Here is a 16,992-nt window from a genome sequence, read left to right on the forward strand (position 1 = left end):
CTGAAGCGCAGCAGGACTCCAAGCAGAGATGGTCCTAGAGTGGGTCCCGGAAGAAGAGCATCATTCAGGCTTCGTCCCTGGAACTGGTACGAACAGTTGAAGACCAGACGACTTTTCTCATTATGGCTCACTAGGTGGTGGGGTATGTACCACGATTCCTCTGTGAGTGGGGATTCCTGTGGATCCACCTTTCTGACGGCTCCCGTCTCCACCAGCTTGTGGATTGCCTCACAGTACTCGCTAGCCCGTTGGGGGTTCTTTTCCAGCCGCCTTTCCAGACTTCTGAGACTTGATAGGACGGCCTCTTTAGGTGCTCTGAGGGAGGGATATTTCCGTTTCCTCAGCAGTGGGGTTGCGTACCTGAGAACACCTGCAACATTTACTCGCCTCGTCTTATTCTCAAGGATCTCCACTGCTTCCGTATCTTGCCTTGAACGTACAACCACTTTGCTGTTTTGGTAGGGCAGCACGTCCATCTTCCAAAGCCTTTCTACGTTCTGTGCCAGCTCTGTCTGAGGGGAGATACTGGTGAAAAGACACTGCCTGGTACTCGTTGTACACTGCATGAGATGAGCAGGTCCTTGTAGGGTCCATCCCAGCCTTGTGTGAACAGCTGCTGGTCCTCCTGGTGGGCCAAGTATCACCGGCTCAATTGGTGTTAGGAGATGGGGGTGATCCGCACCTATAAGTATAAGTGGCTTTACATGCTCTAAGGGCTCGAGGGGAATATCCGCCAGATGCTTGTACCCTTTCTTCAGTCGAGCAATGGGGTAGGTGTGATCTGCCAGAGCCAAGCATGGGGAGGTAAAGGCGTCTGCAATACGAAAGGTCTTCTTAGGACTGAAAGGGGTGGAGATACTGAATGAGACAGAGGATCCCTTCAGAGTTTGAACCTCATGTCTGATTGTGCGGAGAGCCAGGTCCTCAGGCTTTCTTTGTAGGCCTAGTTTGTGAGCAGCCTCGGCGAGGAGCATTGTTCGCTCGGAGCCGTCGTCCAGAACAGCATATGTGTCTAGTGTCTTGTCTCTGTTGCGCAGAAGTACCCTGACGACTTTCAGCAGAACACGTGAATGCACCGATGGTCTGTCCAGGTAGAGTATGTCTGTTCCAGAGCTTACCAGGCAGCTCTCTGTCTTCGGCGGTTCTACCCTGGGACGCATGTTGGCATCGTGCAGTATCCTTAGGTGCCTCTCCTGACACAAGTCGCAGAGCCTCTTGAGGTCACACTGGGCTGCCTGATGGGCTCGCCCACATTTCCAGCATCTCTTGTTTACTCTTATCCACTCTCTGATTTCCTCTCTGCTAAGTTTCTGAATTTCAGGGCACTTATTCAGGAAGTGGTCGTTGTTCTCACAATAAGGGCAATACGGGTTCGCCTTGCCTTTCTTAGTTGGTTTAAATGAGCTGTGACTCTCTTGCTTCCCCATCTGACCAGGTACACGACCCTCTGCACCATGAAGTACGGTAGCTGCCGGCCGGCTGCGCCGCTTCTCTGCTTGGTAGCCTGTGGGCCCTCTGGCGGTATGGACATCAGAGAGGTTGTCATAGCCTTGACACCAGGACTCATGTCTTAGCCATTCTGCTAAATCTCGTAAGGTATGAGTATGCCCAGGACCATACAACATCTGTCGTCTGAAGTTTGCTCTCATCTCCGCAGGAAGCTTAGTGAGAAGCCGAGCCACATGAGAGCCACATCTTAGCTCCACATCACCGTCTGGTCCCAACGTCTGTAGCATGCCCACCAGTGACTGCACATTCAGTGAGAACTTTTCAAAGGCAGTTACGTCTCCTCTCTTGATCTCAGGCGTGTCCATGATGGATGCAATCCTCTTTAAGGCTACATGATGTGGTTGGCCAAACTTCTCCGTCAAGGCTGCCATTGTGTCTGTGTAAGGCAGGGGTGAGTTAATAAAGGAGTCGGCGATGAGACAGGCATCCTCAAGTTTCACATGATCCACAAGTATCTGGTACTTATAGAGCTCAGGGGCATCAGCAGGTAGCAGGTTTGTAAGAGCCAGTTTGAGCCTGGAGAACTCCATCGGGTCCTTATGGACGAAGAGGGGGATCCTTGGCGCTGGTCCCTGGTATTGTACTCGACCCAGTGACATGGATCCAGGTGAGTATGGTAGGTCTGATGAGCAGTGAGGGTGGCTCGTGTCGGCCTGGGCAGGAAACTGAGCATAGGATCGAACTCCAGTGTTGGGTGTAGGTGAGTGATATTCTGACCTTTGAGTACGAGGCTGAGCATAACCTGGAGCCCTGCTTTCTTTGAGAAGAGTCTTGTGGGGCAGAGTGCTGGCGAGCATGAGCTGGGGTGCTAAGTACTGTTTGATTTCTCATGAGCTGTAGCTCTTTCATCATCCTGTCTATGATGGTGATGACTCTGTGCTCCTCTTGGTCCCTTCTGGGCATAGGAGGGTACTCAGCAGTGGGCCATGGCGGAGGCGGTGGATCTCTATAGTACTCATCTTCATCCATAGCTGAGTAGTCATCCGTCATTGCAGGAGGGGGGATGGGCCACCGATCTGTGTACGATTTCTGCTGTTCGAATCTCTGAGCTTTGGTAGAGGTGGTCCATTGTTGTGGCGTCTGCCTCCTGGCCTCTGTTGAATTGTCATAACAGTCCTGCTGACTTCCTTCATACCACTGACTGTCGTCTCTTTCATCATCAGTGTGATGCGCTTCAATACGGGGCGTAGAGGTTTGTGGTTGTGACAATGATAGGCTCGTGCCTCTAAGGCTCTCATCCGAGCCAGGGACAAACTCATTTCTTGTGCCAGGGGTTGCAGTCCCTCTTACATGAGACCGTGGGATCCACTCAGCCCCTCCAGGTGTGAAGGGGGGAATACTGTGTGGTGCTGGGCTAGACCTCGTTGGTGGCTTTACTCCGGTGACATAATCTTGTAAGTATGTTGGTTGTCTTATATGCCGTTTAGGCCTGACTGGCGTGGCCCATGATGCTTCATCACTCGGCTGCATTGTCCCAGCACAGCTGTTATCCGGCTCGAAGGACCATAAAATGTAGCGAAGGCTGACCTGAAGTGTAGGGGCTAGTTGCGTATGGATATAACAGTGTACCAGGGTGTCGGTCAGAACACAACAGACAGAGAGATTAATCAACTTGAGCCTTTTATTCGGCACACCAGAGAACATGTATCAGAGGGGAGAGCCAACATTCACTATGTAAGAGGAAGCACACAGCAGAACTCTGAATGAGAGCACAACTTAAAGAAGAGCAGAGCAGGCGTTGATGTGGGTCATGATAATGGTTGCAGTGGTCCTTTAACAGGGCAGTGCACAGGCTGAGGGATGCTCCTTTAATAGAGGCAAGTCAGAGCTGTATGCATTGGCTTTGTAGTAATGGAGATGAATGAGTGGCTGTATTTGAGAGTTTTCCCAGATTAATGCAGGTAGAGGTGTGAGATGTGGTTTCCTCTGATCACACGCACATGAACACACAGCATCACAATCTGGTGCTTGTCTCAACAGCAAACCGATTCATGTGTCCAGAATTCTTAACACAGCGAGACAAACATGCATTAATATGCAGCACCGTTTAGAACTAGCGCTCTTCCGCCGGTGCGCCGTATGAGCGATCATCACTATCAAAATAAAAGTCCTCTTCCGTCTGAGTCTTTTGCACAGAAGGCTTTCATTTATGTTTTTTATATGTAATGCAGAACAGCATTTGTGAGACGACATCAACTCATCATCCGAGTGGACAAGAACACCAACAGAGGAAGCCAAGCCGCAAAAACAATGAAAAATTGTCATGACTTTTTATTTTAAATAAAAGTTATGTGATAATAAACATTAAGTGTTGGCTTAATTATAGTGTTTTAAAGATGTTTTGAAATAAGTTGTTTTAAAATAAAAATAACAATATTCTGTATGTTTATGGTATTTACCCTATAACAAGAGGTGAACAAAGCACCACTTTAGTTTACAGCCCGCAAATATGAGAGTTACCTGGTACATACACAGAACAATCGGGGAATAAGCCCCACTTTAGTTTACAGCCCGCAAATATGTGAGTTACCTGGTACATACACCGAACAATCGGGGAATAAGCCCCACTTTAATTTACAGCCCGCAAATATAAGAGTTACCTGGTAACTCCTGTATATATATACAGATCAAAGAGGTACAAGTTGCTATTATTTTTATTGTGTGTTATATTTTATTTGCCGACGTGGCTTGTAGACATCAACTGTAGGCTATACAAAACACTTCATCAGGTAAGTAGCAAATATGAAAAAAAAAACATATTACACATAGACCATATTACCCATAGACGTAAGTCATACATACCACGTAATATTACAATATGTACCCTGTAGTTATGAAATACTTAGAGAATAATTTTCCATATATTCTTACCCCCTTATTACCCCAAACTTAAAATATTATTCCCTTATAACTACAAGTACGTACTGTAGAGGTACTCTGTTGTTACAAATAGGTACGCTGTAAATTCGGTTTAATTACGCGGTACTTTGCGGGTCGTAAAATAAAGTGTTACCGAAATTTCTTAAGATTTAACTTCATTTTAAACTATTGAATTATTAATATTTAGTTGCATAACCATTGTTGTCAACCAACTTCTGGCACCCAGAAATAGGTATTTCAACCCAGGATCCACAGTTCCTGTCAATTTTTAGGTTTTGCATCAAAAAATGTCACCCCACAAGTTTTCTATGGGGTAGAGATCAGGGGATTGAGCTGGCCACTCCATAACCTCAATCCTTTTTGTCTGGAAACAAGATTTTGCCCTCTTGCTTTGTGTTTGGGGTTGTTGTCTTGGTGAAACACCCATTTAAGGGGGATTTCCTCTTCGGTAAAGGACAACATAATCTCTTTAAGTATTCTGATGTATTCAAACTAATCCATGTTCCCTTGTATATGATAAATAGGCCCAACACGGTAGTATGACAAACATCCTAATACCATGATTTTTGCACCACCATGTTTAACTGTCTTTACTGTAAGTGTACAGTACTGTGACTTGAATTCAGTACCCAGGAGTAGAGGTCTTCTCGGGTCCAAAGAAATGTACCCGACCCGAAATGACCCGAATCACTTCATACCCGAACCCGACGTGCATAAATAAAAAAATTTTAAAGAAAGACCCGACCCGAGACAAACCCGAGAAAATTAGACCCGAGTCCGACCCGAACTAGTGAATTTTTTTTTTTTAACCCGACTGGAACCGAATGTAAACGGCACTGACGTGTGTGCATTCTGCAGACCCACGCGCAGCAGTCAGACAGAAAGAAACTCCGGTGGCCTTGCAACCAATTTGGCGAGCTGCTCCATTCATTTTACTTTGTTATCTGACGACGACACCAACGTAACCGCTAAAATGTACATTTATAATTGACTGACATGTTTGTCTCAATGAAAATGAACCTTCCGACAACCACACAATGTCGCAAGCGCTCTTGGCAAACAGATGAGAGGTTTGAAAAGGACATTGACGCACACAGGCGAGAGAGTTCAGGTCTTCTCGGGTCCGTTCATAAAAAACACATTCATTTTTAAATTACCCGAGACCCGATGCCGCTATTATTGTACCCGACCCGTGTCCGAGGCACATGTGAAACTTTTAGACCCGAACCCGATCGGGTCTCGGGTCGGACCTCGGGTTTTCGGATCTAAGTGGACCCGTGAAGACCTCTACCCAGGAGTCGCCTGAGGTTCTGTTGATAACCACTTGACCCGAAAATAACAATTTTACTCTCATCAGGAAACAAAATGTTACGCCATTTTTCTTTAGGCCAGTTGATGTGTTGATGTGATTCCGCTCATGCCTTTTTTCAACAAAAATTGTGCTTTATGGGGGCTTCTTGCAAACAGCTTAGCTTCAATCAGATGTCTTCTGACTGTCACAGTACTTACAGATCATTTTAGATCATCGTTTTCCCCTCTCAAATCAACTTTTTAATCAAACTGCGTTGTTCCTCTGAGCAATGATGGAACGGTCCATCTTTCTTAGAAATTCAGCAGATATATTTTATAACAATGGGTGAAACATTTGCTTCCACTCTTTCCTAATAAAGGACAAAAAGGAGATGTTTTTTTTTCCAAAGAATAAACTCTTTTTTTTAATTACATTTAACACTTGCTATTATTTTAACAATGCCACTTTCAATAAATGAGTCTATAACTCAGAACAAGTAGTGTGGATATCGTTACAAATGGGTCTATTGTTTTTCTATTACACTACTACATCTGTAAGTAAATCATTTTCAATGCAGAAATATTACTACTATGAATAACAGTGGTTTATCAGGTTACTGATGTGGCACTGTTATTATTTTGAACATAACTGTACAAGCACTTCACATTTGCAAATAGCTAGTAAGAAAGGACACCAAGAGGTTTAAAGTGACAGTAATTAGGATTTCCCCCTATCTAGTGGTAAAATTGTATTTTGCACGAATAGTACTTCCTAACACAGGGGTGTCAAACTCAAGGCCCGTGGGCCAAATCCGGCCTGCCCCCTAATTTCATGTGGGCCGCAAGAGCTTGCAAATTATATTAATTATGTGGCCCGAGAGCTTAGAAATTATTTTATTGTTATTATGTATTATTTTTGGCAGGTTATTTCCTACATTGATTTTTTTTAGCAGCTACCAAAACGAATTTTTGTCCCGCCAAAGTTTATTTTGATAATGTTTTTGTTTATTAATAAAGTGTGAAAAGGGGTGGAGTTGTCTTGTTTAGGCTGAGGAAGAACTACAGTACAATCTGAATGATACATGTTGGCAACTTTTTAAAAAGAAGTTAATATTTTAACAAGCTCTGATTTTTTAAGGGGACATTTCACAAGTTTTTTTAAGATAAAATACATCTTTGTGTCCCCATTGTACATATGTGAAGTTTTAGCTCAAAATACCATACAGATAATTTATTATAATAGTGGCGCTCTAGACCTGCAGACAGAGATAGCAGAGAGAGAGGCTGGCATAGCCAGGTTAGCAATAGACAGGTAAATAAATGCAGAGAACACAATGAGTTCAGAATAGGCAGGGCAAAGAGTTTATGGGAGTCATGCAAGGCCATTTTGGTAAGGGCAGAGAGTTTCTGGAGCTTGGGAATGACCATATGCTGACCTACATGACCCAGGAAACCCAGAAACAGGCCTTATGGTCATGACAGGAAATTTAGGAAACTTAGGAACTACTCAGGTGAATCAGACGATTCACTCGTGACAGAATGTGCATGAGGCTCATGTTTGGACCTTCTAGTCATGGTAGTAAGTGCAGGAGACACAGGTTCGAACCTTCTAGCTATGACAGGAGGTGTTTGAGATGATTCAGATTCAAGGGCTTGAGAACATACAGCATACTGTACAGATGAGTGACGGAACTGGCTAATTTTCAATTCACCATCACCGGATGGCTTGTTGCGTATGCCGCTGCACATAGAACAGTACATGGACACCTGTTCAGAAGAAGTGCTCGTCATCATAACTCAGTCAGCGGTGGTACAGAGTCAGGAGAGAGGGCCGTGGTTGTGTCCACTTACAATTGAAACTGCGTTGTCAGGAGAACAGGAGGAGGAACTGTTCACTTCTCTTGTAGAGATCCCCCAGGATGTACTAAGAAAAGCTCAAGAGGAAGACCCTGAAATCAGAGAAGCTTTAGCATGCCTCAGATCGAAACAGTGGCCTATGAACACAAGTCGGGGACTGATATGGGAACAAGCAAAATGATGCCTGGATGAACATGGTCTCTTGTTTCAGAAAACAGCAACTCTTCATCAGCTGATACTGCCTAGGAGATATCAGCTCGTTTATAAGGAGTTGCATCAAGACATGGGCCACCTGGGAACCGAAAGAGTGCTGAACTTGATCAGACCAACCAAATCACACGCTTGTTATTTCCTTCAAGTGTGCTGGTTTTAATTGTCATTTTTATCATTAATAAATGAATTTAAATTGGAAGAAAAAACTTCCATGAGATTTCATGTTCAAAAAAAGTCAAACAAATTCAAATAAAGGTTACACTTTTGAGCTGATCAAGTTACACATGCACACATGATAGGACAAACCTGTATACTACAATAAAAACATGCTGAGCACAGTGACACAGCTCAAGGGCATGTAATGCATTTAAACTTTTTGCTGACTAAGAGTCACCTTAATGATTACATTTAAATACAAAACAATCTGGAAAAATGAATGTATTGCGATACCACACTGTCCTGGGGAAAATAGACCTTTTAAAGCCATTAAAGTTGTACATTTTGTATCTTCTGACAACTGCATATTTTGTGACATGACACAAATGGTGATCAGTATGAATGGATTAAGAATCAATAATACATATAATGCAAAACAATGAATTCATTTAACATTGGTGCAGTGTTGATTGTGAATTAACAATTGATTTCTGAACTAACTGATTTCTGAGCTGTTGTGTTGGTTAATGTTAGCTAATGAGAATCAGTGATCAATGTTGATGGGTTCTGCTTTTTAATGATACAGGTAAACTAACACAGAAGTAGAATATGTTTAGATCTGGCTTAATTTACAATATGTAAAATGTTAAACATTTAAAGAGATACCCCAAATAATGTCAGAGTGATAAATCATGATGTTACTGCAGTTTATTTTTCCAGTATTTTTGACAAAGAAAGCAAACTCATCCATGAAACCTGAGCTTGTCCTGGTCTGAACGTCATAAAGAGGACTGTCTTATCGCTTCCTCATTCAGCTCTTCTTTTTGATTGGTTGAGCTTTTTTCCACTGACACAACATGCTGTGAGCGTATATAAGACAAGTGCGCAGCTGTCATTTCACAGCATCAGGAAGATCTGAGGTTCTTGCTTCAACAGTGATTGAACGGAGCTTCGATTTCTAGTGGATAAAAGCCATCACATCTCAGATTTATTTATTTTTACCAAGGTTTTGATAAGAAAACAAGAAAATTTCAGCAGAAATGGATTCTCAGATTCGTCAGAACTACGACCGCGACTGTGAGGCTTTGATCAACAAGATGGTGAATTTGGAGCTATATGCTAGCTACACTTACACCTCTATGGTAAGTCTCACATTCATTTAATCTGTGTTTGATGATAAGTTGTCTCTATTTGAATAATTATTCTTTAGAATTGTTAACAATGCACCAGCAAACTGCTTCTCTTAACAAGTGTCAGCGTAATATTATCCAGATCTTTTCTTACCTTTTCTAACTGTTTTCAACAGGCTCATTACTTCAAACGGGATGATGTCGCCCTTTGTGGTTTTGCCAAGTTCTTCAAGAAGGAGAGCGAGGAGGAGCGCGAGCATGCCGAAAAATTTATGGAGTTTCAGAACAAGAGGGGTGGACGCATTCTTCTACAGGACATTCGGGTACACAGTGTGTTTTTAACCAAGCTTTTGTCCTTAAATGTTATACTATACTGTAAGATGACTCTTGTGAAATTACCTCTGACCCGAAATCCTCTGTTTGTCTTCCTCTACAGAAGCCTGATTGTGATGTGTGGGACAATGGACTGACTGCTATGCAGTGTGCTCTGCAGCTGGAGAAGAACGTTAACCAGGCTTTGCTCGATCTCCATAAAGTTGCTTCTCAGAAGGGTGATCCTCATGTGAGTTCTCAACATTATCCTGCTGACATCTATAAACCTAAAAAAGAAAATAATATACAAGTCTTTAAATACATTGCATTGTGTCCATTGATCAGAAGTTATTGAATGATTTCTTGATTACATGTACCAAACATGAATGTTTTTATCTTGTCTTACAGCTGTGTGACTTCCTGGAGACTCATTATCTGAATGAGCAGGTTGAGGCTATCAAGAAGCTTGGTGACCACATTACCAACCTCTCCAAGATGGATGCTGGCAACAACAGGATGGCAGAGTACCTGTTTGACAAGCACACCCTGGATGGACAGAGCTAAATACAGCCCTAAGCTTTTAATAATGCACTACATCTATACTATACTTCACTATGTTCTTACAAAATCAAAAATCTTAAAGTGTCCCAAAACTTGTGTGACAAACTGAGAAAGTAAAATCTATGTCACAATAATATACATAATAAAATCCATTCTTAGTGATCTTGTGACAGTCACTATTGTTTTCCTGTTCAATTTAAGTGGTTTTAATGTAGTGTATCTGATGAATAAACATTTGAGATGGACTGACATGCCTCTTCAATGTTTTTTATGTTACTGTGTTCACATTTTCTTCCATGTGTGAAGATGATAAACTTAGATCAGAAATGTTGAGTTGAACTGCTCTGGCCTGCAAAACAGTACAGGGTAATTGAAAGAAACAAAATGTTATGCACAATGATTATCTTCTGCAATCAGAATTATAGGAATGGTTGAAAATTTTTGGCTGGGAACAAGAGCTGATACCACTAAAAATCACTTCACATTTGCAATCATCTAGTAAGAAAAAACACCAAGTGGTTTAATGGTGCTACTGGTTATAGAGTAAAATAAATAGTCCTGTTCCCTGAAATATAACAAATATTAAGATCTCATTGCCTAATACTAACATTGCATGGAATATTGGTAAACTGATATTGTTTTCTCTTTCCAGGCATTCATTACTGCTCTTTGCATGATTTAGTGGGATTTAGAAAAATAAATTTTATTATTTACTGCTACAGTGTTGCTACACAGTAAAATGTTCTTGTTGCACTTAAATATTTAAGTTTAAACAACTTAGGAGTTGCTGTAAATTATAAAAATAAAGTTGAAGTAGATTATGTTACTTGCGTTTTGATGCATATTGCACATTTTCTGTTAATCCAATAAACCTCATTTCACTACTGAAATATAACTGTGTCCTTCAGTTATTTGACAGATCAAAATGAAATTGTTGATCCAAACTCCCAAATATTTATAAATGAAAAACATTGAAATTGTCAGGGGTGCCTAAACTTTTGCATACAACTGTATCAGTGCCATTGTTTTGTCTCATGATGGGCAGGACATATGTTTGTAAAAACTACCTAAGGTTACATTTTTCTGTTTATTTATATTTCAATTTTCAGTATTGAATTACTAATGCATTCCAGTTGCTTTACATTTAAGTACATAATAAGAAACAGTAATTAAACTAATTAAAATAAAGGTTAATTCCTTGCTTTACCTAAGGAAAAATGATTTAATTACATTATTACCTGATTAATGTATTATACATAATTGTGCAGCACTTTGGTAAAGCATTTGTACCAAAGTGTATTTGTAATGCTGCTAAAATATATGTAGGGATGTTTTCAAGCATTCTCTTAAGTAATCAGAGCCATATTGTACTGGTCAGTGCTGTTTATTAAAATTTTATACTGTATTATATGGTTGTTACCTTTTGTCTGGCACTGTTTGCACAAAGTTGCACAAATGCACTGGCTAGGTTTAAAATGTACATTAGTCCTACTTCTGTGATGTTTTACTGTATGTATGTTCAGGGGACACAAATGATAAAAAATAACTTTAAAGTTAAAATAACTTAAAAGTCCCTTTGGATAAAAGCATCTGCCAAATGCATAAATGTAAATGAGATAAGTGTAGGATGTACAAGACTCCTGTTAGACAAGAAGTCCAACAAATTCAAATAATGGTTGCCCCTGGATCATTTGAGCTGATCAGGTTACACATGCACACACGATAGGACAAACCTGTACTGTATACTACAACGAAAGCATGCTGAGTCACAGTGACACAGGGCATGTAATGCATTTACTTGTTGCTGACTAAGACGAAGTGTTTATATTATGGCATGAATAATCTATAAAAAGGCCACCTTAATGATTACATTTAAATACATTAATAAACTGGAAAAAGTAATGTTTTGCTGTACCTCGCGTGTCCTGGAAAAATAGACTTTTTAAAGACAATAAAGTTGTAAATTTTGTATCTTCTGACAGCTGCATATTGTGACATGACACAAATGGTGAGTATGAATGGTATAAATTAAGAACCGTTATACCATGGGGCTAATAATTTTGATTGGTGGAAAAACGTGTCACTGGTAAATGCATTATTTTTCGATAAAGGCACACCTGACCTGTAAAATGCTTTAAAATAACCACCAGAGCAATGTCTGTGGTAACAGTGGTATAAGTGGAAAAAATGACGTCGGGCCGCTGAATTATTCAAAAAATAATGCACACCTTTGGATTAACGGCACATTGCATCATTCCACAATACCACCTTGGGTCAGCATTATTTTCAAATAATTCAAAGGCCTGCATCAATTATTTCGCTTATACTATGGTTACCATATACAATGCTACAACCCCTTACATATTACACATATCCCATAATAATGAATTCACTTTACATTGGTGCGGTGTTAACTGTAAATAAACAACTCGTATCCGGAATGTAAGTTGTTGTGTTGGATAATGTTAGCTAATAAGAATCAATGATCAATGTTGATGGGTTCTGCTTTTTGATGATACAGAAGTGTTTATGTTAAGATCTTAGAGAACTACGTTCGTAAATGTAACAGTACAGAAAGTCCAATACTGTCCAATACAGGAGAAACAGAGATGGATTTTTCAAGATTATCTGGTTCAAGTGGACATAATGTAACAATACCATATACTGTATGCAAGATTACCCTCATTTTAAAAGCTGGACTGCATATGCTGCTGTAAGGTGACAGGTGGTTCTCCATGCATTCATCACTGCTCCCTGTATGAATTTTATACCCTTGCTATTATTTACTGCAAAGGTGTTACTGCACTGTAAAAAATGTATCAACTTAGGAGTTGCTGTAAATTATATAAAAAGTTGAATTAGCTTAAAGCTTAAGTTAGCTTAACTCCTCACTAGTCAAGAAAGTTCAAATTAATTCAATTAATTCAACTTAAACATTTAAAGGAATTTGTAAAGTAAATTACCAAAATAAATTTGTAGTCTTTTATCTTATCATAATTGTTAAGTTGCTTTTAAATGTTCCAAGAGTATTTATAGAACTTGTCAAAACAGCCTTTTCTTTTAAGGCACCTTTTGTAAGAAATGAGCTGCAAGCATTATAATGTTGGAACAACTTCCTTCTCTGAATAGCTTTAAAAATATTTTATGGACTAATTTGCAAAAGGAAACATGTGAATGTTTTTAAATCATTTTTGATGTATTCACTGATTGTTTGATGTGTTCGGAAAATGTATATGTCTTGTCTTTTACTTTTTGTGCTGCCATTTTGATCAGGAATCCCTAGCAGAAGATCTCAATGGGACTATCCTGGTAAAATAAATTAAAATGAAGCAAGCTTTCAGTATTGTTCATAAAATATATACATTTATTTCCTTTTGCTTATATATTTTACTTGAATTATTTCTAGTTAATTATACTTGAATGATCCCCCATGTGCATTATGAAAGCATGGTATAAGAGATCTCTTTGTCTGAAATTGCTTCCATACTCTAGGTCAGTTGTTTGGCATTTTGTACTGGACTAGTGGTGTATAAATTTGGTGTATAAAGGTGTATAAGTGAATGAAATTCTCATGTATTCCCATTTACTTATGTGCGCTCACTGATGCATTATTTCCTATCCAAGATGAAGAGGACTGACAAGCTGAAATGACAGAGATATTAAGAGATCCTTAATTTTTTTGGCAACTATATTTTTTAATCCATTGCTTAAATAAAAGCAAAATTATACAGATTTGTCCTATATTTAGCCAATTATTTTTTATTAATTGACTGACGACTCATTGCTTAATATATAACAAAGTCAAATATATTGGCAAAAATACAAATTTCAGCAGATAAATGAAATATATTACATAATACACAAATTATTTATGTTATACTGTAGTTAAACGATTCAAAAAGCATTTTGTAGTAGCTTAGTAGTTTTTATTATTCAATAAATTCAATTTTTTTGAGGAAACAAATGTATGATTATGCATGACAAAGGAATACAGTTTATATACCACACTTATATGATGTGAGTTGCTCAAATTACAAAGAAGGCAACTCCAATTTTGCAGAATGGACAAAAAATAACAAAATGCTGAATAACAAAGACACAGCACAATAGGACAGCCCATGCAAATGACAAATGCGGTTTCATTACAATTTATGGTATAAAATGCTTTGTCATTGTCACCTGACTACCTCTAGATCCAAAGACACTTGCTCAGTGGAAAAACGAGCTCACTACATGTAGCTGAATAACATGTTGTTGAAGAAAGTCCCATGATACTTGCTGTACAAAGGCTTCTATTGGTAGCCTACATTGTCCATGTAAAGTCTGAGATATTAAATATTTACTAGTAGTGCTCTAATGATGTAATATCTTGTATTTATGTTAACTGAAAGCTCCCCTTGGGGGTCTTGCTTAGCTGCAGCACAGCCCTACCACTCCCTCTTATGGTTTTAATATAACAAGCCTTGGTTACATACATAATACATGCAGGTCTTCAAAGAATCAATAACCTGCTTAAATGTGCAGAACAGGAAATTTCAGGCCAAATGAACCATTAAGGATTTAAGTTAAAGAGCTTGCTTCAATCCAGTAGGAATCATGACGAGATAGGATGTAAGCTTTCAATGAAAAAGCTTAAAAGAGACACATTTTTATTTATTTAAAAAATACGTTAATGTTTGATACGTGAATCTTTAAACAGTGACAAAGAAGAATTTAATTTCGTGCTAGATTAAGTTTTCCATTAATAATGAAAAAGGTAAAAGACTCATCCATGAACTTGATCTTGTCTTTGTTGTCAGTAACGTCATTATTCAGCACTTCTTCATGATTGGCTGGTTTCTGTTCAGGTTACGCGTCATGTTGTGAGCGTATATAAGACAAGTGCGCATGCACCTGCTATTTCACAGCTTCAGGAAGATCTGAAGGGGTTCTTGCTTCAACAGTGATTGAACGGAACTTCGATCTCGTCTAAGTTGCTTTAAAACAAATAACAGGTATTTATTTGATATAAAGGTTTCGACAATAAAAACCGCCAAAATGCAGACATCTCAGATTCGTCAGAACTACGACCGCGAATGCGAAGACTTGATTAACAAAATGATGAACTTGGAGCTTCACGCCTCCTACACTTACACCTCTATGGCAAGTATTTCTAACTCAATTTTACTTTGCCAAGTAGTATCTTTTAAATTGTAGCTTTTACCTTGTTATGTGTGTTGTCCTGGTAACAAAGGTCAGCTTTTCATCCAACTTTTTGTACACAAACAATCATCAAATAATTATCAAAGTGATAATTATTTGATACTTGTTGCATTAAAGAAATAGTAACTGAGGCATAACATCTCCTTATGTGGCACGGAATAAACAAGAGATTTGAATAAACTTGAAGGATGATATATTTAGGTTATTAGTGAAATTTAATGAAGTTACTAAAGGCAGTGGTTTTCAAACTAGGGGCCGCAAGATTTTGCTGGGGCCCCCAGGTTTATGACATTTTATAAAATACATAAATTTATTATGAATTCGGTGTAATTAAACCTAACAAGAATAAGGCTACTAACCAACAGCACTACTTTGTATATTTTAATATATTTTGTTTAATTAAAATTTTACGTTTAGACAAATTTGTCATACATTTTCAGTGGGGGGGTCGCGAAGGAATGCACCATAGGGGGGGGCGCACGCTGAAAAAGTTTGAGAACCACTGGCTTAAGGAATACATGCAGACACAATAATAGAAAATAAACACAATAAAGAGGACACAGCTAACTTTTTCTAGTTATAATAAATCTGTTAACTTTTATGTCATTCAGGTCATTTTAGGTAATTTATGTATGCTGTGTACTGACAATACAATTTTTTTATTTTCTCCTCAACAGGCTCACTACTTCAAACGGGATGATGTAGCCCTTTCTGGTTTTGCCAAGTTCTTCAAGGAGAACAGTGAGGAGGAGCGCGAGCATGCTGAGAAACTAATGTCATACCAGAACAAAAGGGGTGGACGCATTGTCCTTCAGGACATAAAGGTGCATTTACATTATTTTAACTATAAAGTGGACCTTTTGTAAAGGTCTGTGAAATGAATCATGCTGACTGCTTTGTTTGTCTCCCTCTGCAGAAGCCTGAGCGTGATGCATGGGGCAATGGGCTTATTGCTATGCAGTGTGCTCTGCAGCTAGAGAAAAACGTCAATCAGGCTCTGCTGGATCTTCATAAGGTTGCTACTGAGAAGAAAGATCCTCATGTGAGTTTTCTGGTTTACACTACATGTCAATCATTGCTTGCTGTATGCTTTCTTTGAGGTTAAGTAATCGAAGGCAAAGTGATTGTTTCAATTTATTACATACTCCGTTCTTCATATACTGATAAACTTCATTGCTCCTTAAAGCAGTTTTCTAATTTTTTGTTTTCTTGTCCAACAGCTGTGCGACTTCCTGGAGACTCATTACTTGGATGAGCACGTTGAGACCATCAAGAAGCTTGGTGACCACATCACCAATCTTTCCAAGATGGATGCTGGCAATAGCAGGGTGGCAGAGTACCTGTTTGACAAGGAGACTCTGGAAGAAAAGAGCTAAATGCAGACTTCAGATCATCTTGCTGAGATTCAATACTCGCATTATCCTGCTTAAAAGTCTGAGAGGTTGAAATGTTAACATCAAGTAAAGCACAATTTCTGTCAAGCCTTAAAGTCTTTAAATAGTGAACTTGTGATATCAAAAGTGGATGATATCCTGTAAGTGGTGAATTTAATGAATAAACATTTTGGGCTGGATTGACTTGTCTGTCTTATTTGAAAATATATGCAGTTTACCAGTCATTACACAAAATGTGCCATAATATGGCTCTTAAATAACTTCTCTTTAATATTATTATTTTCTTTATTATTAACATACATTGTAGAGCTTTTTATTTTAGCAGTAGTGTATTATATGTGCTGTGTCATTCCCCAAGTTCAAGTCTCTGGGCAAAACTATACCATTTAAATACAATAGACATCACTTATACAGCACTTCTCACTGCACTTCAGAAGTAGCTATACTTAATTTTACCACATGGGGGCGTTGCTTCTTAAATACGCATA

At 39.1% G+C, this 16,992-nt stretch overlaps 2 protein-coding genes across 2 annotated transcripts; both read left to right on the forward strand.

Annotated features, from left to right (window-relative positions):
• The first annotated feature begins 8,797 nt into the window (after positions 1-8,797).
• LOC135768247 (ferritin, middle subunit-like) lies at positions 8,798-10,153 on the forward strand. The gene is made up of 4 exons (XM_065277480.1): positions 8,798-9,047; positions 9,212-9,358; positions 9,472-9,597; positions 9,756-10,153. The coding sequence occupies exons 1-4, from the start codon at positions 8,946-8,948 to the stop codon at positions 9,909-9,911; spliced, it is 531 nt and encodes a 176-aa protein (XP_065133552.1). The 5' UTR covers positions 8,798-8,945; the 3' UTR covers positions 9,912-10,153.
• Positions 10,154-14,796: 4,643 nt separating this feature from the next.
• LOC135768241 (ferritin, middle subunit-like) lies at positions 14,797-16,683 on the forward strand. The gene is made up of 4 exons (XM_065277467.2): positions 14,797-15,050; positions 15,788-15,934; positions 16,027-16,152; positions 16,331-16,683. Exons 1-4 carry the CDS (start codon positions 14,946-14,948, stop codon positions 16,484-16,486), a joined length of 534 nt encoding a protein of 177 aa, XP_065133539.1. The 5' UTR covers positions 14,797-14,945; the 3' UTR covers positions 16,487-16,683.
• The last annotated feature ends 309 nt before the right edge of the window (positions 16,684-16,992 follow it).

This window comes from Paramisgurnus dabryanus, chromosome 3, assembly GCF_030506205.2.
Source record: "Paramisgurnus dabryanus chromosome 3, PD_genome_1.1, whole genome shotgun sequence".
Classification (NCBI taxonomy): Eukaryota; Metazoa; Chordata; class Actinopteri; order Cypriniformes; family Cobitidae; genus Paramisgurnus; species Paramisgurnus dabryanus.

What these genes read in the sequence shown, in the direction of transcription:
- LOC135768241 (XM_065277467.2), top strand. Translation starts at nt 14,946, where the DNA reads ATGCAGACATCTCAGATTCGTCAGAACTACGACCGCGAATGCGAAGAC. An exon ending in CCTACACTTACACCTCTATG is followed by an intron (nt 15,051 to 15,787) that starts GCAAGTATTTCT and finishes TCTCCTCAACAG; the next exon opens with GCTCACTACTTCAAACGGGA. An exon ending in CTGAGAAGAAAGATCCTCAT is followed by an intron (nt 16,153 to 16,330) that starts GTGAGTTTTCTG and finishes CTTGTCCAACAG; the next exon opens with CTGTGCGACTTCCTGGAGAC.
- LOC135768247 (XM_065277480.1), top strand. Translation starts at nt 8,946, where the DNA reads ATGGATTCTCAGATTCGTCAGAACTACGACCGCGACTGTGAGGCTTTG. An exon ending in GCTACACTTACACCTCTATG is followed by an intron (nt 9,048 to 9,211) that starts GTAAGTCTCACA and finishes TGTTTTCAACAG; the next exon opens with GCTCATTACTTCAAACGGGA. An exon ending in TTCTTCTACAGGACATTCGG is followed by an intron (nt 9,359 to 9,471) that starts GTACACAGTGTG and finishes CTTCCTCTACAG; the next exon opens with AAGCCTGATTGTGATGTGTG.